The sequence below is a fragment of the Vicugna pacos genome, chromosome 18 (assembly GCF_048564905.1).
Source record: "Vicugna pacos chromosome 18, VicPac4, whole genome shotgun sequence".
Lineage (NCBI taxonomy): Eukaryota > Metazoa > Chordata > Mammalia > Artiodactyla > Camelidae > Vicugna > Vicugna pacos.
Genome location: NC_133004.1, coordinates 24,501,561 through 24,525,175, shown reverse-complemented (window position 1 = coordinate 24,525,175; position 23,615 = coordinate 24,501,561). Strand labels below are relative to the sequence as shown.

Sequence of the window (23,615 nt, the reverse complement as noted above, 5' to 3'; positions counted from 1 at the left end):
TGGCCGGCCATCAGCAGATCCTGGTATGGCCAAGGTACTGGTGTGGCTGTGGTCCAGTGTATGTGCAGGGTCTCAGCTGCCTCACTTCTTTGTGACCCTTTAGAAGGCTGTATATCTTAAAAATTAAAACCATAAGCTCTGCCTGCTTATCTGCTGTGTGACTCTGGGCTGTGACATCACTTCACCTCTCCAAGCGAGCCTCTGTTTTCCCATCTACAAAATGGGGATCAGGATGCACACTGGCAGGGCTTCCAGCAGCAAGAAATCAGGCACTCTATAAAGTGCTTAGCACCGTGCCCGGGGCACAGTAAAATGCAGTAGATGGCAGCTGTTTTATTTCTTGTGTCAGGACTCAGTCCAGACTCCCTGGACTATTTTTCCAAAGAATCAATTAACCGGGTCCCAAGAACGGAGCACTGGAAAGCAGAGCTGGTTGCTGTTCTGGCTCTGACATTAACGACTGAGGTGACCGTGAGGTAAGGCACAGGAATTTTCCAGGCTCCGTGGCCAAGAGGGAGGTTAGGTGCTCAAAAAGCCACAGACACTTGATCCCTGGGATGGCTGCACATCCCAGCTCCCCTCTTCCAGGTAATGACAACGCACTTGCCTCTCAACCAGAGGTTCTCTTCACTCAAAACTCTCTAAACACATCCACACAGAGGAATAGTATTCAGCCGTTAGAAGGAATGAAGGGCTGACACCCACTGTGACGTGGATGAACCCTGAAAACAAGATGCTCAGTGAAACGAGACAGACACCAAAGGCCACACGTGTTACATGATTTCATTCCAAAATGAAATGTCCAGAATAGGCAAATCTACAGTAGGTTAGTGGATGCTGAGGGCTAGGGTGATGGGAGGAATCGGGGAGTGGGGAGCGACCGCCGGTGAGGGCAGGGCTTCCTTCTGGGGCGGTGGAGATGTTCCGGGAACCAGACAGTGCGGATGGTTGTGCGACCTTGTGAATATACTAAACATCACTTAATTGTACACATAAAAATGGTGAATTGTATCTCAGTAAAAATAATAAATCTCTTTTAAAAATCACCTCTCCAAAATCAGTCTATTCTACTCTGTACAGAAGCCAAAGTCTTGACTCAGGCCCCAGGGCCCCCCAGATGTGTAAACGACCCTCCTCTGTACTCGTCCGACCTCCTCTCCTTCCACTCTCCCCACCCGTCCCTCTGTTCCAGCCCCACTGGCCCCTGTGGCTATTTCTGCGGAGCAGGCACAGTCCTGCCTCAGGGCCTTAGCACTCACTCCTCCCGGTCCCTGTTCGGCCCCCTCACCTCCCTCAGGTTAAGATTCAAATGTCACCTTCACAGTTAAGCCTTTGAACATCCTACTTGAAAACTGTAAGCCTTCCCTATCGCTCTGACCAGAATCTTTTTTTTTATAGCGTTTTTGACAGTTTAGTATATTATTTGATATATTTATTATGCTCATTGTTTACTGTCTGCATCTCCCAGTTAGAATGAATGAACTCCCACGAGGGCATGGATTTCTGTCTGCAGTATTCACTGCTCCATCATCAGTGCCTAGGACAGCAGTGGGCCATGGCAGATACTTAGTAAACGTGGACGGGTGGGTAGATGGATGAATGGATGGGCCGATGGATGGGTGGGTGGGTGGGAGGGTGGATTTGCCCGAGGGCACAAAAGCATACACAGGGTGTGTCTTCAGCAAAGGAGAAAACCAGGCCTTGGGCATCTCACCACCAGAATATACCAGCTCCCTTGGCCCAGCCGATGGGGTGGCTGCTGGCAGCATGGGAAGCAGAGGGAGCAGCATCACGTGGCCCCTGCCAGAGCCACAGCTCCAGCTTCTCCATTCACCCTTCAATTATGAACTGGGCACAGTGTGAGGCAGGTTTGGAGATTCTGAGACTCACGGGCTAGTGAGGAACAGGAATTATCCAGGTGTTTGGAAGAGTGTGGAGGTGGCTGGGGTTGCAGGTAGGGGACAGCTGGAGTTTGCTGCAGCCTTACAATGGGTGAGGGTCACAGATACAAAAAAATCCCCACTAAGTGCTAACAGTGCCTCCACGCTGAGAAACGGGGCAAGCGACTGCACCATCTACCCCAGCCCAGCCTCAAAACCCTGACGTCTCTTCGTGTGGACATCTGTTCTTCCTGCCTGGCCAGCATCTATTTCTGCTGCTGGTAACAACATGGCAGTTTTCCCCTGCGGAGCTGAACCTCCCCGTCTCAGTCCCTGAGCTTCAGCCACAGATAAACTGCCCACACCCCACCCCAAGCTCCAACAGAAGCCACGTGACCCAGGCCTGGCCAATCCAAACAGCTCGTCCCCCTGGCCCCAGTGGTTCAGGGACAAGCATGTGGCCAGCGAGATTCAATCTCTAGCTTTGCAGGAACTAATGGGAAAAGGGGGGAATCTCTCCTCACAGTGGTTACTGAGATGACAGGAGGAACTGTAATTGCATGGTGAGCATCCATCTGAGAAAGAAATCACCATGGAGAAAGCAGAGCTGAGGGACAAACAAGTTAATCCCAATATGATCTTTGGAACGCCTAGATCCAGTCATGCCTGAACCCCCAGCTGTGCTTTAAACCAGCACTTCCCTAGACTTTTCAGTTCTGTGACGCAAAAATCTCTCATTCTTTTCTTCACTTTACTGGATCTAAGTTAGGTTTCTGCCACTTGCAAGATAGTTTCTGACTACTGATACATTTACATCTTCATTCATTCAGTCACTCCTCTACATAAACCTACTGAGTGCATACCACCTGCCAAGTCCCCTGTGTTACAGGGATACAGCAAAAAAAAAAAAAAAAAAAAAGACAAGGTCCATGTATGTTCTGGTCAGCAGAGAACTGCACAACAGGTAACTGGCATATGGAATGATAGTTATTCTAAAGAAGGGGGATTCAGGGCACATAGAAGGCAAGCAGCTCTCAAATCTTCCAAGACAGCAAGTGCTAAATACTGACGGCTGCCTGGGGATGCTATTTTAGGAAAGTGCACTAAGTGGACATGAGGACATGATAAATGCCAGGCTCCATATTCCAGAAAAACAGCCCCATCAATCCCGCCACATGGCGTCCCCATTCTCTCCTGACCTCCCAGGGCCTCTGTCTTCTATCACACCTACCGGTGGGTAAACACCTCATCACCCTTGAAGCGCAGGAATTCACCAGTGGAAAGAGCATGCAAACACCTTCCAAGGGAACCGAGGACCACATATTTTATCCTAATGTAGTCAGAGCCTTCGGTGTCTCGGCCAGGGCCAAGGTCCCCGACTGACCCCCCGGGCTCATCTGTTTCATGCCAAGCAGCTCAACCAACTCTGTCTCTGGAAGCCCATCACCGCCCAAACACTGAGGGGCAAATTCAAGGTCAAGAAAAGCCAGTCCCACTCCCAAGCATCTCTTACTGTGGCTTCCTAACTGAGGCCAGGGCAGGAGATGATGCCTGAACGGTTAGCAGTTCGGGTGACAAGCTGGAAACTGCAGGTTTTGCCAGAGGATCCAACGTGCAAAGCAGATGGTTATGGGGAAAGGCTCCCCCGTCCTAAGTGTAACACAACCCACGGACTGCACACCTTTGGCCTGAGCCTACTGGCCACAGACCTTTTCCTATTTAAAGAAGTGCAATCCGAATGCCTTGGATTTCTGTGTGATTCGCTATCACTTGTGTACAAGTAAAGTAAACAAGAGAGCTGTATATGTTTAATTACATGTATTGCATATAGTCAATGTCGTGCTGGTACAGATGCAGACTCTCTCTGGAAATACACAAAAGAAACTGGTACAGAGAAGGGAGCTAGGTGACGGGGGTCTGCGGAGGGTGGAGGGAAAGAGCAGTACCCCACTGCAGACCAGTGGCTCTAAACTAGGGGACATTTGACACTGTTTGGAGACATTTTTGACTGTGATGACTGGGGAGGTGAGGGGAGAGGTACCACTTGGCTTCTAGTGGGTCGAGGCCAGGGATGCTACTAAACTTCCTACAGTGCACAGGATGCCCCCCTCCCCAGAGAAACAACAAATTATTGGGTCCCAAATGTCAGTGGTGCTGGATTGAGAAACTCAGTTGTACACCCCCTGAAACAGCTTTAACTATTTGTACCATGTGAATACATGACTGTTTTTAAAATAAAATGTACCATATATTTAGACTATTAACAGGTATATTTAACATGGAAATACTATTGGACAGTTTAAAGAAAATAACAGAACAAACACCCTCTGTAACTACTATCCAATCTTATATTTTCATTAAAAAAAAAAAAAACAGACAGAGTCGTTAAAGACATGGGGAAAGTCGGGGAGACTGAGTGTGAAAAGAATGAGATGGCAGACCCTTCCAGGCCGGAATGCTGGCGCACTGGGGCCGGAAGGGATCTTAGGGAACACAGAGTCCCAGAACAGCTAAGAGACGTCACTGCCTGAGCAACTCCAGGCAATTGGCAGCGGCCACCTGGAGGGCTGCTCGAGCCTAACTCTGAGGGAGGGAGCACCACGACTGCCCGGGGGATGTCTCCAGGGGCATGGGAGTCGGAGGGAGGACAGGGCCTGCATGTGACATCTTTGTGGCCTAACCCCTCCATCTTCCATGCTCAGAACCTCAGAGGCTGGGAGGCGAAACGACCGGCTTCAGGTCCAGGTCACACTGTGGGCTGGCAGCAGAATTCAGCAGGGGTCCTGACTCTCAGAAGAACACTCCACTCCACTAAGCCAGGGGTTGGCCAGCTATGGCCCGTGGCCCACCCCTGTCTGTCTTCTGGGCCCGTGAGCTGAGACTGGATTTTACATTTTAAAATGAGTAAAAATAATAATAATAATATTTCATGACAGATGAAGATTATATGAAATCCAAATTTCAGAGTCTGTAAATTAATTTTTTTTAATTTTTGTTGTTTTGTTTTTTGGGCAGGGAGGTAATTAGGTTTACTTACTTATTTTTTTAATGGAGGTACTGGGGATTGAACCCAGGACCTCATGTATGCTAGGCATACGCTCTACCACTGAGCTATATACCCTCCCCCCGTAAAATAATTTTTATGGGAACACAGCCACACCCATCCATTCTGTGTTCTCCATAGCCATGTGTGCACTACACCAGCAGACATGAGCAGCTGCAACAGAGATCCCAGGACTCAAAACACCTAAAACACTCACTAGTTGGTCTTATACAGAAAAAGGTTTGCTTACTCTTCCTTTTTGCCAGGGTTTCTCAAACTTCCATGTGCATACTAATCACCTACAGAGAAACTGCTATAATTCAGGCTCTGCTTTAGCTGGTCTGGGGAAGGCCTGAGAGTCTGCATTTCTAATAAGCAACCCAGTGATGCCCATACTGCCGGTCCGTGGACTCCCCTACTCTTGGGTACCAGGGGTCTACTCCAGTGGTTCTCCAAGTGTGGACCCCGAACCAACAGCAACAGCGGCGCCTGGGAACACGTTAGAAATGCAAATACTCAGGGCTCACCCAGACCTAGCGGGGCTGACACTCTGGGTGAGGCCCAGCGAGCTGCGCTTTAACAAGCCCTCCAGGTCACGCTGGGGCTCACTCAAGTCTGAGCATCTCTGCTTCCCACCACCCAGCCTTGTGCTCCAGGTAAGACTCTGGGAGACATTAAGCTGAGCCTGATAAAATCCAGTGTCAGAATAAACACTTCGATAAACGCTGAAAACGCAGGAGTTTCCTTAAACATTCCACCTGCAACTCCACTGTGATGAAGCGGATGGCAGCCTAACAGAAAATTTTCGTATTTATGAAAATGTGTGGTTTTAGTCATAGAAACCTCAAGAATATATATTTGCCAACATAACTAAGAAGTAATAGCCATTATTAGCACAGCATTAAAAAAAAAGAAAAAGAGTGACATAGTTAATACAAAGATAGAAAAAACAAACATGGAGGACATGATCTGAAGTCATCCTTAACCATTCCTTTTTTTTTAATTGTTTTATTGTTCTATTTATTTATTTATTTGGGGGAGTGTTATTAGGTTTATTTAGTTATTACTTTTAGTGGAGGTACTGGGGATTGAGCTCAGGACCTTGTGCATGCTAGTCATGTACTCTACCACTAAGCTATACCCTCCTACCCCTATCCTTAACCATTCTTAACTCTCAACTGTGCTTAAAAGGTTTCCACGGTCCATCTCTATATGGTCTCTTAGTTTGCAGTCAGCTTCGGAAAATAGTACCTTGCACCATTATCTTTAAACTTTTCAAAGTTGGCCGACCAGGGATAGACCCATTAAAGTAAAGACGTGTTTTGGCACACTCAGTGCAGCATGGGTCACAACAGAAAAGAACAGGCACCAGCCTAAAAGGGCTAGCAGTGGGAGACGGATTAAGTCAACTCTGGTGCATCACTAAGGGAAACGAAGCAGATATGAATGCATGACCTGAGACGGTATATATTACATCCCGAAAAGACCTAGAACATCATGTAAGTATCATTCCACTTGAATATATTACAAATATTTTAAAAATATCTATATGTATAATTTTTTTTCCCAAAAAGACATATAAAACTGTCACTCAGGAGAAAGGGACAGGTAGAAGGGAGGACAATATCCTTTACATTTCACAACCTTCTGTATGGTTTGAATTTTTTTTCCCAATGAATGACGGGTACTTGTTGAGCACCTACTGTGTACTGTTTAGGTACAAGTATACAGCAGTGAACAGAAAAGACAAAAATCCCTGCCCTCCTGGATTCCTCAAAAGACTAAAAAGAGACTGACCATATGGCCCAGCAATCCCACTCCTGGGCATATATCCAGAGGGAACTCTAATTCAAAAAGACACCTGCACCCCAATGTTCATAGCAGCACTATTTACAATAGCCAAGATATGGAAACAACCTAATGTCCATCGACAGATGACTGGATAAAAAAGTTGTGGTATATTTCTACAATGGAATATTACTCAGCCATAAAAATGATAAAATAATGCCATTTGCAGCAACATGAATGGCTGTGGAGACTGTCATCCTAAGTGAAGTAAGCAAGAAAGAGAAAGAAAAATACCACATGACATCACTCATATGTGGAATCTAAAAAAAAAAAGACAAATGAACTTACATATAAAACAGAAACTGACTCACATAGAATACAGACTTGTGGTTGCCAGGGGTGAGGGGGGTGGGAAGGGATAAACTGGGAGTTTCGAGAGTTGCAGATACTGACTGCTATGTGCAAAATAGATAAACAAGTTTATACGGTATAGCACAGGGAAATATATTCAATATCTTGTAGTAGCTCATGGTGAAAAAGAATAAGAAAATGAATATACGTAAATTCATGTATGACTGAAGAATTGTTCTGTACACCAGAAATTGACACAACATCATAAACTGACTATACCTCAATTAGAAAAAAAAAGATTAAATAAAAAAACTCCTTCCTTCCTGGAGCTGACCTTCTGGTGGAAAGAGACAATTCATGAAATAATAAGTGACTTAGAGTGTGTTTGGCACGGTCACTCCAAGTGTGGCCCATGGGCCTCTGCCAACCCACAGCCCGTGACCAGCTGGCAGTAGATAAGGAGCTGACATCAGAACGAAACTCAGCTACAGCACCACGCACGCAATTCAGTTCATCAGACATTGTTTTTCTTAGCAAGACTTTCTCAATGAAGGAAGCAGAGAGCTGCGGCTTACATTCCGGCACAAATTCCTCATTTCTTCATGAACCTGTAACAGTTTCCTGTACTGGCTACTCTGCAAATCCCTGGGAGGGAAACTGTGAATGAAATAAAAGGCGGGGGTGGCAGTTTTAAAAAGGAGTGGTCGGAGAAGGCCTTGCTGAAATAGTGACTTCTGAGCACTGTTCAGGCAGGACAACAAAGTAAAACATCAAAGGATACGGGCCAGGATGGGTTTGGCTTCACTCACCAGGAAAGGTGTGCAGACCCAGGTGAAGGTCCCCACAGCGGCCAAGTAGGCAGATTTCTTCAGCACCTTCAGCTCCTCCTGCCTGATGGCCAGCACCTTGTCTTTGAATGCCAGCTCCCAGGCGTAAAGCTTTAGCACTTTGATCCCGTTGAGAATTTCATTCATCAGCTTAATCCGATTATCTTTGCTCTTCATGTGGGCCACCTTCAGAGAGGGAAGAACTCAACACCACACGTGGGGGACTGGCCGCCCAGTGCTGGCGGCGGCAGCAGACCACCAGTCAACAACCCCCTTAACTAAAAATGCGCCTCCCTGACGGGGAGAAAGCTGGCCCTCCACTCCCCACGAACCGGAGCTCCTGACCCACAGAGCACTCCAGAGGATCCCTTTATCAAGGGAAAAACCCGCTTTGAATCACGTTAAATCTGTTGTCAGAGAAAACTCTTCCATTTAGAACGGGGGACCAGAGGCAAGAAAAGCCCTGCCAGCATCCAGGGAGGAAAGGGCCCAGGCCCTATTCTGATCCAAACACAAGAGAGATGACACTGTTTGCCTCCGTTTTCTTATTTTCTTTACTGATTTGCAGCCAGTACGTGGTGAAAATGCCGAAATGTCTCTGTACCAGCCAGCACCAATTCCGACCACTGGGTGCCCACGCCACACGGCTGTTATTTTTACTGTCATCTGGCATTTCCACATGGCACTTTTCTAAGCACTTCACATGCATTTAGTTATTTAAGGCTCATGAGAACAGTATCACTAAGTGGTGTGTTACTCCTGGGTCCCGGAGGACACTTTAGGCAACGTGAGGTCGAAGGCTGTGACTGTTTCAGAGGCTCAGGGAAGCCGGCACAAGAAGATGAAGGGGACACAGACCCCTGCCCCCTTCCTTGTCTATCCTCCGCCCCTCCTCCTCCCCACACTGAATTCCAACAGGCCCACGTCCTGGAACATCTCTTCTACAGCATCATCAGTGTGGCCAAGCTCCGTCGGCTGAAATTCCACAGGCACATCAGAAACAGCTATCAACAGGGGTGCAGAGAATTGAACTCTGGCCCATCTCTGCTATGGACCATTAGGCACGAGTTCAAGAGAATGAAGTCAGACTATATGGCACGCAACAGAGCAATCCCCTAGGCGTGGCGTCAAATGATACTATCGTGCTGCCAGACAGGACCGTCTGGGTAAGAATACACATGGTAACACCACCACAAAACACACATATACACACTGAGACTAACTCTACAGTCGGATCTCTATACAAACACACAGATCTAGAAGGATCTGTTTCAGTGTGTTCACTGTGGTTGAGAGGATTGAGAAAGGGACATTACATTTTAATTCGCGTAATTTTGTTTTACTTGAAATTTTTGTTTGTAATGAGAAGGCATTACTCTGTTACTTGGGTATTTAAAAACTTAAGAAATACAAAGTATCTCTGAAAATAAAGAGTCTGACACTGCGACCAGCCTAAGGTAAGGGGCGGGGGATGAGGGGGTGAGGGGAAAGATGGGTGATTTTTACTCAGCTCTTCAAAATACACACAGACACAAAGGAATACACTCATGGGAAATAAGGAACTTCCCGGAGGTTCAGAGTGATTTCGGTCACTGGCCCAGGAAGCCTAATTATTTCAGGAGCTCTCAACCCTGGCAGCCCCAGTATAATCACCTGGGAAGCTTTAGAAACTCCCCCTGCCAAGGTCCCACCCACATTAAGGGAATCAGAATCCCGGGAAGGGGCCCAGGCATCAGCATTTGTTAAGCTCCCCGGGGATCCCAACAGGGAGGCAAGGCGGAAACCCCCCAGGCCTGTGCAGAAGGAACGCAGCTAAAACCCAAGTAGAAAGGCCTCAGGCAGGGGCCCAGCTTGGAGCCTACCTGGTAGGTCTTGGTCTTCATGGCCATGACAGCATTCAGGGGAACCATGAGGATCATTACGGCCACCCCAGCCAGGACGGAGGGGCCCAGGTTCTACGGAAGGAACGAGAACAAAGGCCTTAGCACAGGGCTCCCACGGGCCGAGCCACCCCATGCGAGTTTGGGGCAGCCGTGTTACTTTTCAGGTTTATCCCTGAGCATCTCTTCTGGTCCCACAAACTCTTTAAGAACATTCAAGTCCATGATCCTTTATCTGAAACCCTGGGGATCAGCTTGAGTTCTGCAAATTCGAACTTAAGAATTTCAGGAAGGTAACAGGATGTTGAGCAGAAAATAGTTAGCACAGCCCGCCTGATGGTTTATCTTGTTCAAAGGCCCTTGGCTGGCGCCTGGGCACTTGGATTTTGGGAGGGTTCCCACTATTCTCAGGACTGATAAGAGTGACTCACTGAGCCTAAACTGTTCAGACAATATGGTTTATGCTGATTAATCCCAGAGGCTGCCGGTGTGACCAGCCCCCAGTAAAACCCCAGGACGCCGGGTCTCTCTCGAGCTTCCCTGGCTGGTAACGTTCACACTTGTTGTCACAACTGTCACAGCCCATTGCTGGGGAATTAAGTGCATCTTGCATGACTCCACAGGGAGAGGACTTTCAGGAGCCTGTCCCTGGTTTTCGCCGGATGTTGCTAATCTCACTGTCATAAATGACAGGTGAGTCTTCCTAGTGAATCACCCACCTGGCGTGGTCTTGGGGACCTCAACACAGGTAGGTACAGTCATACATCACACCCTCATCGGTGCCTGGCAACAGCACTCCATAGCAAACACAGATTTTTTTCCGGAAGCAAAAGAGGAATATTCCCACTGAGACGGATAATCAACATTACAAATCACACATCAGGTCAGCTTTTGCCACCAAATGTGTAAAGAAAAACTTTCCCTATTATTTTACTTCAGAAACTGATGTCAAAAACACATTGTAGAGATTGAGGTCTAATAAAGAGAACTCCCTAAATGATGTCAACAATATCAATATTCCACACATTTTTGACTATGCGAATACAAATTCTGTTATTTGTGTAAGGGAATCAGAAAAATAAAATGTTACAGCAGGAGAGAAAAAACAAAAATGTTCAGTTTTCAGAGCTTTTTTGATTTGGGGACTTGTAGGTAAGAGGTTGCAAGACTGGTCCATTATCCCATTTGCAGATAAGGAAAGTGCACCCAGAGAGGTTAAGTGACCCTGGCCGGGACAAGATACAGACGGACATTTCCCAACTTCCAAGTCACACAATTGAGAGGAGACAGGATGAGAAGTCGGCCCAGTGCACATGTACTCAGTGGACACAGACAGACAGAACTAAGATAAGAGTGTTGCAGTCCCTTCCAAGCAGCCACCCTCGGGGGCTCCAGCCCGAATCCCCCCCCAAAATGCTGCTATTGCCCCTAACGGTTTCTGTGGTGTCTCTCTGCCCAGTGAGGATTAATCAACCTTTGAGAACGAAGGTGACTTCCACCAGCAATCTAAAACATTCGCAATCAGCTCTGACAGCAAGCAGCGGTCACGAAAAGATACCAAGCACGCCCGTGGACCGCGTCCTGCTCTATGAACGCTGCGTGAACTAATTTATTCAGCGGTCCCAACGTCACTATGATGAGGCTCCCTTGTTATCACCACTTTACAGATGAGGACATTGAGGCTTACAGAGACATTGAGGCTATCCTACGTTGTGTTCTTGACCACCAAACAGAGAAATTCTATCTTGGGTCTAAAGTAGTGGTTCCCAACCAGAGAGGAGTATTCTCCCAGGGGACATGTGGCAATGCCTGGAGACACTTGTCATAAGTGGTGGTGGGAGTGTGGGGGAGGGGAGGTGTAGTGTTATTGGTACCTAGTGGGTAGAGGCCAGGGATGTTGCTAAACCCCCTACAATGCACAGGACGGTTACCTCAACAGAAAAGAATTACCCAGCCCCGGATACCAGTAACACATTCAGCAACTCTCATCTAAAACAAAGCAATTTTCTCAGCGGGTCACAAACCATCTCTGAAGGCAGCTCTAAAAGAAGTGTTCCATGACGGCACCTTCTAGGAAAGTGGATGCCCCAAGACGTCTCTCTGATGGAGGAAGTCCATTTAACTGAGAGGGAAAAAATTCAGTGGAAGAGGCAACTGTTATAGCCTTGAAATTTGGGTGGGATTTCATCCATCGTGAGGAAAGAGAAAAGGGAGTTCCTGGTGGAAGGAAAGGGATGTGCAAAGGCTCAGAGGTAGAAAAGAATAAGGCATGTATGAGGCTATGAGCATCTTTGCTCGTCATATTTATATTTCGGAATGGCTCTTCCCCCACGTGGAAGGGCTGTCACTCCCACCTCCACAGAATGAGAGCGAGCATGGGACCCAGGCTGCCTAACCGGAGAACTCTGCCTCCTATTTCACAGTGATTTGTTCACAGATGTGAACAGGACTCTGTCAGGCCAATCAGATTGCTCCCTGGGACTCTGGCTGCAGCAAAGAGGAAAACAGTGTATTCTCTTTTCTTGGCACCACTATCCATAAAGATGATATAAGCCCAGAGCTATGGAGCCATCTGAAGAAAGCCCACTGAGAAAGAAGTGAACTCAGAGAAACACAGGGCCAAGGAATGATGAAAGAGCATGAGTCCTTGCAGCACTGTTTGAACTCCTGGATCCATCCATATCTGAAGCCGAACCCCTGGACTTTTCAGTTACGTTCACCCACAAGATTCTCTTTATTTGCTTAAGTTACTCTAAGATGGATTTCTACCCCCTACAACCAAGAGACTCTTGACCAACATAATCTGAGACTAGTGAGTAAGTGAGTCGGTTAGCATTCGGGAGGATACAGAGGGAGAAATACAGTGTGAATGTTATAGGGTTGTTAACTGCATACACTGTCAAGAAGAAACAAATGCAAACAAATATCACGCTACCACAGAGAACATAACCCAACAACTGAAGAAAGGAACTGGCTGACAGGCCAGGAAATAAAATGTGAACGATGGCAAGAAACGCCAGTGCGCTATGCAGGTTCTTATCACTGGCACAACACCCACTCCCCCGCCCCCGCCGCCCACACGTGGAGGTCCCTCCCCATGCGCCCCGGGAACGACGTCAAACACACACCAGCCACAGGAGGTAGAGGGCAAGGATGACTTGCAGAGGAGCTGACCAGATCATGTTAATGTACGTGGCCAGGTCCATGAACCTCTGGGCGTCCACGGACATGAGGTTGACGATCTCCCCGACGGTGGAAGATTTTCTGGCTGCGTTGGTGATCACCAGAGCCTGCGGGAGAGAGGAGAGGGAAGAGGGTGAGTGTGGCAGGTGACAGCCCTGGGCCCTCCCTCCAGGCCCATGTGGAGGAAGAAGACTCTCAACAGTGGAAAGGCCGCTGCTCTGCTCTCCTCTCCTGCCCGCTTATCTGCCTCCCCAGCTCATGCGTCTTGTCACAAAGCCCCTACTCTTATTGACAGCGCTCACTGCCTGTCCATCTTGAGCTCTTCGGTACGGAGGGGACCTCAGAGGTCGCCAAAACCAGGGCTTCACAGACTTCACTTCCCACCCCGTCAGGGAGTTTGTTATGGTGCAGTTACTGACTCAGTAGGACTGGGGCAGGGCGTGGGACTCTGCATTTCTAACAAGCACCCAGGTGATGCTGGTCCCCAGATCAGGCTGAAGGACCAAGGTCTCGGCCATGGTTTCTCATCCTTGGTACTACTGACATTTGAGGCTGGACCGTTCTTTGAGGGGCTGTCTAGTGCACTGAAGGATGTTCAGCAGCGTCCCCAACCTCCATCCACTTGATGCCCTCACCCCCACTTATGACAACCAAACATGTCTGCAGACACTGCCAAACATCTCCTGGAGGGAAAATCCTCCTGGTTTTTTAATGTGGCTTCATACTCTCACCTGAGGAGTTTTAGAACTACTGATGCCCGGGCCCCACCCTCAGAGATCCTGACTTGGCTGGTGGGGGTGCCGCCTGGGCCTCGGCAGATCTTGATGCGCTCCAGGTGAGTCTAACTTGCAGAGAGGGCTGACAACCAATGATCAAGTCCATCTTTCCTGACTATCTGCTGGAGAGTCTCTTCCCAACGCATAGGGCCCAGAGGCTAAGAAACGAAGGGACTGAGGAGATAATCCAGTTCCTTTAAGGTTACCTGTGCACGGATATCAGCTGAGTATTTATCATCTAGGGAACGTACCAGCTGCTCAGTTCAGATGGAGTTAGAAAGTCAGAATATTCACACTCAGAATATTACTAGCAGAGCAAGGATCTGAACCTAGATCTCCCCAAATCACGTGCCACCGAAGAAATTCAATTACCCGCAGCTGACCCTGGGGGCTCACGGACATCGCACAGGCTCACCCCTGAAGTCACTGTGGCTAAGGTCTCACGCCTGACGCTCCCGCCGTGCCACTGCTCCGGGGTGGCCCCGGGGACGAGCCAGCGCAGCCTTCACCCACCTTCCGGTAGACGGCCCCGATGACAGCGGTCTTGATGCGCATGCCGCTGACGAAGCAGATGTGGAAGTACTGGTGCAGCACGAGGGTCTGCAGGCAGGCGCTGACGAACAGCAGCGCCGTGTAAAGGTAGCCCTGCCAGTCCGGGGCCTTCTTATCGTTCACGAAGTTGATGAGCAACCTGCAGGGCAGCGAGGACAGGGCCCGGCATGACAAGCCTGCGACACATGTGCGGGGACAGGTTCCCTGGTTTCAGCGTTTTGACTTTCTCCCAGACTGGGCGTCACTGCTTCAGCTTTGTGAGTGGGAGCCCAGCCCGTGTGGTGGCGACCGTGTGGGTGGCCCAGCACGCTCATCCAGGGTCATCACCCAAAAGTGACCAAGCAGGGAGCACAAGGGACAGAGGTAAGGAGGGAAAGAGAATGAACGTGTGGTCCCAAAAAGAGAGACACAGAGAGAGAAGCAGAGAGGGGGGAGGTGGGCATGCACGTAGGTAAACAGAAAGAGAGGTGACCTCCTTTCTGGTTTTTTGCAACTTTCATGCCATCTGACATTTCCTTGCTCTTAGTTTCCCAAGATAATCCTCTATCCTCCCCCTTTGGCTTTAGGGGAACCTAGTCGGTTTCTGTTACTTGCAACCAGCGTGGCCTTGATTAAGACGGTTTTCTTAAAGCAAAGCACCAGGCAAAGCAGTTAGGGATGGAGAGCCCCAGCCGAGAGCACCCCCCAACACTGGGTACGGCACATGATCCGACGGGAGGGGCAGGGGTGTTGCAAGGGGGAAGTCAAGGACGGGAAGAGGTGCCCAGCTATGACGGGGGAGGCCTTACTTCAAGATCTCCGGGCCGGCAAACATCATCAGGTCGTGCAGGGCCTTGAACAAGAAGCTCATGAGGAAATAGGGCCCGAAGGTCTTGTATAACACCTTGAACAGGGACGGGTCTCGCTCCTTCTGGGGGGACTTGACAATCAGAGCCTCGGCCTCCTCGTTCACATCCACCTTGGAGCTCCCTTTCAGCTTGGCGGGATCCTTGGAGGAGTACACGATCTTCACCGGCTGCCTGGAACACGAGAAGCAGTTGTGGGGTCTGCCAGGGAATCAGTCCATCCCCTGGGAGGCCTGGCCAAAGTGAGCCATTCCGCACAGAGAGACAGCTGGACACAGTGCTTACGACCACAGACCCAGGATCCCAGTCTGCTTGGTAAACACAGACAAGTTCTTTAACCTCTCTAGGCCTTAGTTTCCTCATCTGTAAAATGGGGACAAAAGTAGGGCCTGCCTCCTACTTTTGTGAAAATTAAATGAGTTAAAAGAGGTGAAGGACAACCAAAATCGCCTTCCTGAATCAACATAATTTCTATCAGGATCCCGGCGGGCTCCTTCCTAGAAATGGACAAGCTAATCCTAAAATTCACATGGAATCCAAAATAACCAAAACCATCTTGAAAAAGAAAAGCCAAGTTGGAGGATTCACATTTCCTGATTTCAAAACTTACTAAAAAGCAATCGTAACCAAGACAGGGATAAGGATAGGCATATATAGGGACCAATGTAACAGAATTTAAATATCCAGAAATAAACCTAATTGATGTTTGACAAGGTTGTCACGACCATTCAATGGAACAAGAACAATCTTTTCCACAAACGGTGCTGGGAAATCACACAGCTACAGGCAGAGGAGTGAAGCTGGACCCCTGCCTCACACTGTAAACAAAAATTAACTCGAAATGGATGAAAGACCTAACATAGAGCTAAAACTCTAAAATTCTTAGAAGGCAACATAGGGGCAAATCTTTATGACCTTGGATTTAGCAATGGATTCTTACATATGACACCAAAAGCAAAGGCAACAAAAGGAAAAAAAATTAACTGAAACTCATCAAAGATAAAAAAAGAAAAAACACTTCCGTGCTTCAAGAAGTGAAAAGACAACCCACAGAATGGGAGGAAATATTTGCAAATCAAACATCTGATAAGGGACTTGTCACTAGAGCACATAAGGAGCTGTTACAACTCAATATGAAAAAGACAATCCAGTTTTAAAAGGCGCAGTGAAGACATGCGGATGGTATGAGCACGTGAAACTTATTCTTAGTCATCAGGGAAATGCAAATCAAAACCAAGATGAGATACTGCTTCACACGCACTAGGATGGCTATCGTTAGAAAGTCAGATAACAACATTTGCAAGGATGTTGAGAAATCAGAGCCCTTGTACAGGCCCCCGTGGAGGCCTCTCCCACTCAAAGTAGGAAATTACAGAAATGATGGAGAGTGACTGTCACTTCCAAGGCAAGGCTGCAGAAAGCACCATGGCTTCTTTCATGCCACAACACTGCATCATCCTCTCTGGGCAAAGCCAACTGCTGGGTGGTGAGGACACTCAACCAGAGACCTAGCTAAGCTAACAGCTAGCATGGTCTTGCCAACCATGTGCAGTGTGGAAGCAGATCCGTAGTCCCAGTCAAGACTTCACATGACTGCAGTCCTGGCTGACATCCTGACTGCACCCATGACAGAATCCCGAGCCAGAACCACCCAGCTGGCCAGATCCCCCAACCCAGAGACACTGTGTGAGACAGTAAATGTCCATGCTATGTAAAGCTGCTACGTTTTGGGGTAACTTGTTATGCAGTGACAGATGCAGCTTCCCTCTCCCAAAATGCAATCAAAGCAATATCCTCAAATGGTCAAACGTGGCCTCCATCCCTGAAATATACACCCAAGCTTTACCCCCACCCAAACCTAACATTCACAATTTGCAAAATTCTTCCATGGCATCAGCTCCCTGAACAGCACTCCCTCACACAGGATTCCTGCCTCTCCCATCTATGCTGCATCTGACCATCTGGACCAGCTGAAATGCCCTCCTGGAGACCACAGCCTCCCAACCTGCCCTGGCTCCCTCCTCTGACCCTACTCCAAACCATGGGCACAGGTCTGGGCTCTGTCAAGTCCGTGTCCTTCCCCTCGGAGCTCCTCACCCTAGGAAAGGACCTGAAACATGGGACTCATCCTTGACCCCTTCTCCTCCATGCTCCCCAGGCCCAGTCAGGCACGTGTCCTGTCCTTCACCCCCGGGATGTGTGCAGTCATCCAGCCATGCTTTCCACCACCACAGCCTGTGACTCATGCTAGTGACCTTTGCTGCAGCCTCCTCACTGCTCCCTCTACTTCCCTCCACTCTCGCTGCCTGACAACCAATTCCCTGCGCGGCAGCCGGGGGGCACCTTCCTAAAATGCATCATTCTCCTACTTGGACTCCACTTTTGGCCTCCCACCACATCCAGAATAAAATCTAAACTCTGTGTGAAGTTGGAGAATTTCCTAGGGTTGCTGTATCCAACGAACACAAACTCAGTGGCTTAGAACAACACAAATTTAACATCTCAAGAGTTGTGAAGGCCAGAAATCTAAACTGAGTCCACAGGCTCAAGGGAAAAATCTGTTTCCAACTTTTCCAGCTTCTGGAAGATGCCTACATGCCCGGGCACGCGGCTTCCACCTCCACCTTCAACGTCGGCCGCGTGGCATCGTATCTCTGACTTCTAACGAGGCGGGTGACGATTACAGCAGGCACACCCAAGTAACCCGGAATTGTCTCCCTGTCTCAAAACCCTGAACTTGATTATTAATCCCATCTGCAAAGTCCCTCTGCCACGTGGCGTGACACGCTCAGGTTCTGGGGATCAGGGTGTGGGCATCTTTCGGGGGAAATCATTTCTCATGATGTCAGTGTCACCGCACAAGGTCGCCCCGCTCATCTTTCCGACTCCCCCTGGAGCTGAGGTTCTGGCGGGGACCTCGAGTAGGATTTTGTTCAGCACACACACATCCTCTTGGCAAGAAGGGCAGGGAGACAGGGCAGGGAGAAGGGAGCGCCGCAGGCCCCTTCTGGTCCACTCCCTGCACCGCTTCCTAAGCTGGGCCCTGGCGCTGGGCCTACATGGGCTGCCGCTGAGCCAGGGCTGCTTTCTGTGGCCAGGAGATGGGTGGCCAAAGGGCCAGGGAGACAGTCTCAGGCGGACAGAGGAGGAAGGCTCAGGCCTGGGTGGGAGAGGTCAAGAGCAGTGGAAGGGATGAGCTAAGGCCGAGTCAGGAAACAAAAAATACCAAGTGAACAAGAGGCCCCCTAGGGAGGAAGGCGCTCCTGGAGGGAGAAGAAGAAAGCAGGGCATGTGAATGGTCTGGCTGGGAGGGGAAAGGAAAGTTGGAGAGGGAAGGTCTGAGTCAGGAGAAAACTGCCCAGGACAGGGGAACAGAAATGGGTGGGGAAGCTGGAGGCTGGGAAGGAAAAGGAACTTGCTCCCTTGTCTGGATTCCCACGTGAGCAAAGGTGCCCATCGATCTCTCTGCTGCGAACGCACTGCTCTGGGCCAAGCACTGGGGAGAGCCCCGCCACGGAGCAGCCTGGTGGGAGAAACGGATCGGCAGAGGTGACTTCACAAGCCTGTGTGAGGGGGGCTACCATAGGGGCTTCCTGGAGGAGGTGACATCCAAACCTAGACCTGCAGGATGAGGGAGCAGGCCCGCCTGGGGAAGGAAAGGGTGCTCCAGGCAGAGGGAATACGATGAGCCGGCCTGGAGCTAAAGGATTTTGAAAATAGGTGAGACAGCCCTTCCAAGAACCTCAGGTGACCAGAGCAGAACAGAGAGAACAGACAGGGAGGGGCGTGAATCAACCAAAGGACATCGAGGAGCTCCTGCAGGCTTCGCTTGTCATTCACTAAATGAGTAAGACCTTTAATGTTGCGGCAAAGGCAAAATCACAAGCTCAAAAAGGTCATAGCTCAATGAAAATTCTAAATTTTCTGGATGTACTCTGTGACTCATAATACCTGGTATAACATAGGAGGGCAGATGTGACCTACGATTGCAGAGAATGGGTTTTACAAACTTCACGCACATTTTCATTCTCCTTAGCGCTCACAATATACAGGACAACACTTCGGGAAACCACAGGCGGGAGGGAGCGGCAACCACCTGCCCGCCCAGGCCCCGGCACGGGAAGCATAGAGTCCTGGCACGACTCCGACTGTGCTGCTTACAAGACATAAATGACTCAAAAGCGTTCTTCCCCTTTCTGTTGTTGTTGGTGAGCGCTTTTTGTTTCTCAAAAACAGGCTGTCAAGGGGGTTTCTCGTTCTCTGATGGTCACAAAGACCGGGCCAGAGACCAGATCTTCTCTGCCACGCAGAACCATCCCAAAGGAAGAAGGTCCCACCAGACCGTCCATGCAGGTTAAGAGCCTGCCTAAAAGCACCTACACCTAGAATTTAACTCCATCTTTGACATAAATCCACACATAGTGTGTACATTTTTTTTGCAACTTTAAATACACCTTGACTTTCTTCAGAAATGCAGCTATTGCACAAATTAAGTTTTGTTTGGAATTTTGCCAAGCATTAGTCACCACCTTGCAAAAACTTGTTGATGAGGGCAGCAATGGTTCTGGTCTCTAGAGCCACCAGATCAGGTAGGTTGGGATTTGCAGCTGCCGCGGGGAATTCTCCACTTAGGAACAAGCAGTGACTCTTCATTCTACGTGCTAGCATGTGCCTGAACGTTTACACACAGACATAAGTGGCGTTGTTATAAATCCTCCCCCCCTTTTAGTTTTCTGTTGAAGTCTAGCAAGAATATTATGCTGATTTTTTAAATTAGATACATGGGTGGGTTACTTTTATATATCTCCTTAAAGTACAATAAAGGAGGTGCCACAGAATCTTTTGCTATTCAAGGGGGCAATGGGTCTGAAAGGTTGAGAACAGCTTCACATTTCAGGGGGGTTCGTTTTCTTTTGTTTTTTTGTTTGCTATTTGCTATTTGCATTCCTTTATGAAATAGAGACTCTTAGGTAAAATGGTCACCTCTTCTCTGAACACTACTGCTTTTTTACACACAGCTTTACTGGGGTAACTGATGTTACGATCAAGGGCACATATTTAAAGTGTACGATTTGATGACCTCTGACACACTTACACACCCACGAGACTATCAGGGAAACCAAGCTCACGAACACACCTATCACACCCACAGAGCTGTCCTGCCCTCTGCAATTTCTCCCTCCTATCTCTCTACCTCAGGCCACCACTGAGCTGACTCCCACCACTACAGATCTGCTTTGGTTTTCTGGAATTGTATACATGGAATCACTGAGTATGTGTTTCTGCTTGGCTTCGTTCACTCAGTGTAATTATTTCGAGACTTTTCCGTTGCTGAGTGTATCGACAGTTCAACCCTTCGCCTTGCTCAGATGTGCTCCCTTGATGGCTACGCCATGATTTGCACTTGTTAATGGACGCCTGGGTTGCTTCCAGCTTTGGCCAGCACACATAACACCTCTATACTACAAACACTCCGATACAGGTTGATGAACATGTATGTCTTCAGTTCTCCTGCGTATATGCCTAGGAGTAGAATGGCTGGGTGGTATCAGAACTGCTTAACTTTTTTAAAAAAACGCCCAACTCCTTTCCAAAGCTGCTAAACCATGTTTCAGTCACTCCAGCAGCAACCATGGTCCAAAATGGCCTTAACTTATGGGAGGCTGTACGCCAAGAAATTTCCACTCCATTTTGTTAAACTCAAAATCATTTGATGAGAACCAATGAAGCACTGGATTTTAAAACCCAGACGTGGTGGCAGGAGGAGCAGTTCAGACCTGACTCCTGAGAGGAGTCCCTCAGGGGTGAGGAGAGGAGCTGGCGGTGAGGGGAGTCCAGACCTGAGGCCAGGAAGCCAAGGTAGCCCCCCTGCCCAGGCCTCCATCACCTGCTCCCCGGGGGCACCCAGAGCACAGAGCACAGGACTCTCCCCATCAGCACCCATGCCCGTAAGGGGCACAGAGGCTGGCTCAGGCTCACATCTGCCTCTACTCTCACCCCACCATCCACTTTCCCGAGGGCAGCCCAATTCTTGTTCTGAAGCAGAGCTCCGGACATGCCTCTACCCTGCACAAAGCCCACCTCTGTCTTCTCACTGCATTTAATACCACAGCCTATGAGATCCAGGCAACTCCTCCTCCTGCTCTCCCCATCTCTCACTCCACTCAAGCATTACTGGCCCCCTGCTGCTCCAGACGCATGCCACACTCACTTCCACCGCAGGACCTTTGCACTAGCTGCTCCTAACAAACGGAAAGCCCTTTCCCACATTTGCACATGGCCCATTCCCTCCTTCAACACGAATCTCTGCTCAAATAGCATCTTCTCCGAGAGGCCACCCCTGACCACCGTCCGTACCTGTAATAGCTCCCTCAGTCACTTTTGCCCTCATGCCCCCATTTTAACCTCCTCATCACATTCGCTCTCCAAAGTTTCTCAGCAGTGTATGCCTGACTCCCAACGTCCTGTCTCCCACATGGAATGTAAGTGGCACCAAACAAGAAGCCTGTTTTGTTCCACTCTCCGAACCTCCAGGGTCTAAACAGCACCCAGCACATCAGCAGGAACCACCTGTTGAACAAATCAGTGAAGGGCCAAGCCCGAGATGGAGCTTCACGTTCAAAGCCGGTCCTCTTCCCAGGAAGCCCCGTGGTCGGCCTCGCCCACATCTTCAGCACCCGCTCACTGGGTGAGCCCCAAGGGACACCAGGGTGGGCAGCCCTGCCACCCACCATGGGGAAAAGACTGAGCCAAGTGGTCAGTGAGACTTGGGCAACCCAGGCTGAGAACACAGTGTTCTCATCAGGAAGGATGCTGCAGGGCCAGCTCGAAGGGACCCGGAGGGCCCCATCTCTGCCTGAGAACCTCCAACTAGGTCATGGACCCCGGCTGCAGCCACACGTGTGCAGGACACCGGCCATCTCCTCACAGCGCTCGGCCACAGAGGCTCAAGCTCAATCCGCCTCCCACGAGGCAACTTCTCTATCTATGCCACCCCGAATAGGCCACAGCACAGAGTCATTAAGTCTTTTGCTGGTTTCATGGTGGCCAGCAACATGGATGTCCCAAATTCCCACCCACTGCCTGGGCCTGACTGAAGACCTGGAACTTGGGCGTTCCCACAACGGGTGAGGAATCAGATCCTGAGCCTGGGCTTCCCTCCTGGAAGGCCGGCTGCTCTGTGGGGAGTCCTACACACTAGGCTGGCCCCCTCTTCAGCCGGCTCTCAAAAGCGAATCACAGGCCCAACCCCATAAAGACAACAGGAGTAAAGACAGCCACCATCCACTGTCTCATCTGGCTCCTCTGGACACAGGCTGCCTCTAAAGTTAATGACATGCCCTGGTTTAACTGGTAGCCGTTTTTCTTTCTCATTGGTGCAGAAAATAATAATGCATCACAAGGCTGATGACGTCTTAGACCCGATGAAATAAGGTATGTGCTGGGGAGGCTCTGGCCTGATTCCCAAAATAACCCGAAGACAGAGATCAAGAGGTGGCATGCAGCTTGCAGTGGAGGGTTGTCTGAAATCCCGGACACCAAGAGCGAATGAACCCTGACGTAACCCATGAACGCACAGGTGATAACGATGTGCTAACGTCGGCTCACCGACTGAACCAATGTGCCCCTTGGGGGCGATGCTGACCCGGGGGAGGCTGTGTGTGTCTGCACCTTCTCTGCTCAGGACCACTGTGAAACGAAAACTGCTCTAAAAAGCAATGTCTATTGAAAAACAAAAATCCGGTAGCATCTAAATCATCCTCGACTGGGGCTTCTCAGGCTGAGTACCTCATGGAACAGTGGCCTTGGCATGCTGAACCCAAACACTTAAAACAGCAAGGGCGCTCGAGATGCCGGGTGCTCAGGGAGGGGCAGAGAAAACGAGACTGGCTCCGGGAGGGCAGAGCTGCACACCCAGGCTCACGCTCGCTGAGGGCACGACAAAGAATCGTTCACCCACTTGACATTTTTCCTTTTTTCTTCCCGAATCGCCTTGGTTACATGTCAGACTCTACCCCATTTTGTAGATGAGCAAACTGAGGCTTGCAGGAGTGAAGCTGCCTCCTTGGAATGATGAAGCTAAGGAAGAGGTGGCACTGCCACCATTCTGGGCCCCAGTGGAGGGAGGGAGGTGACCAGGTCGCCCTAGAGAGTTCTGGCTTCCCCTTGGCAGGAGGGCTGACACTCACTTTCTGGACTTGGCACATTCCTTCTTCCAGTTCTTCACCAAAACGGGCACAACTTCTTCTGAAGTGTCCTCCTTATTTAGGGACCAGAGGTCAGTGTTCTCCAGGGGCTGGCGGTAGCCCCGGACCATCATCCTGCAGCCAAGACACAAGAGGGGAGGAGATGAGCGTCGGGAGGAGGACAATGGTCCTCACCACACACGCCTGCCAGCCCGCCCTCCCTGCCATGGTGGTCCGCTGCGACCAGAGGCAGCCCTGCGCTCAGGAAAATCTGAATATGGGTGGATGTTTGGGCACATTAAAC

General features: G+C 49.5%; 1 protein-coding gene across 3 annotated transcripts in view; it reads right to left on the bottom strand.

The window, feature by feature from the left end:
• The window catches only part of ABCC1 (ATP binding cassette subfamily C member 1 (ABCC1 blood group)), a 126,582-nt gene that overhangs the window by 47,204 nt on the left and 55,763 nt on the right, over positions 1-23,615 (bottom strand). For all 3 annotated transcript variants that reach the window (XM_072942669.1, XM_072942668.1, XM_072942670.1), the window contains exons 7-12: positions 23,315-23,446; positions 15,069-15,299; positions 14,242-14,419; positions 12,898-13,059; positions 9,752-9,844; positions 7,872-8,075 (exon numbers count right to left, since the gene is read on the bottom strand). In XM_072942669.1, the coding sequence (XP_072798770.1) occupies positions 7,872-8,075; positions 9,752-9,844; positions 12,898-13,059; positions 14,242-14,419; positions 15,069-15,299; positions 23,315-23,446 (1,000 nt within the window). The remainder of the gene's footprint in view (positions 1-7,871; positions 8,076-9,751; positions 9,845-12,897; positions 13,060-14,241; positions 14,420-15,068; positions 15,300-23,314; positions 23,447-23,615) is intronic.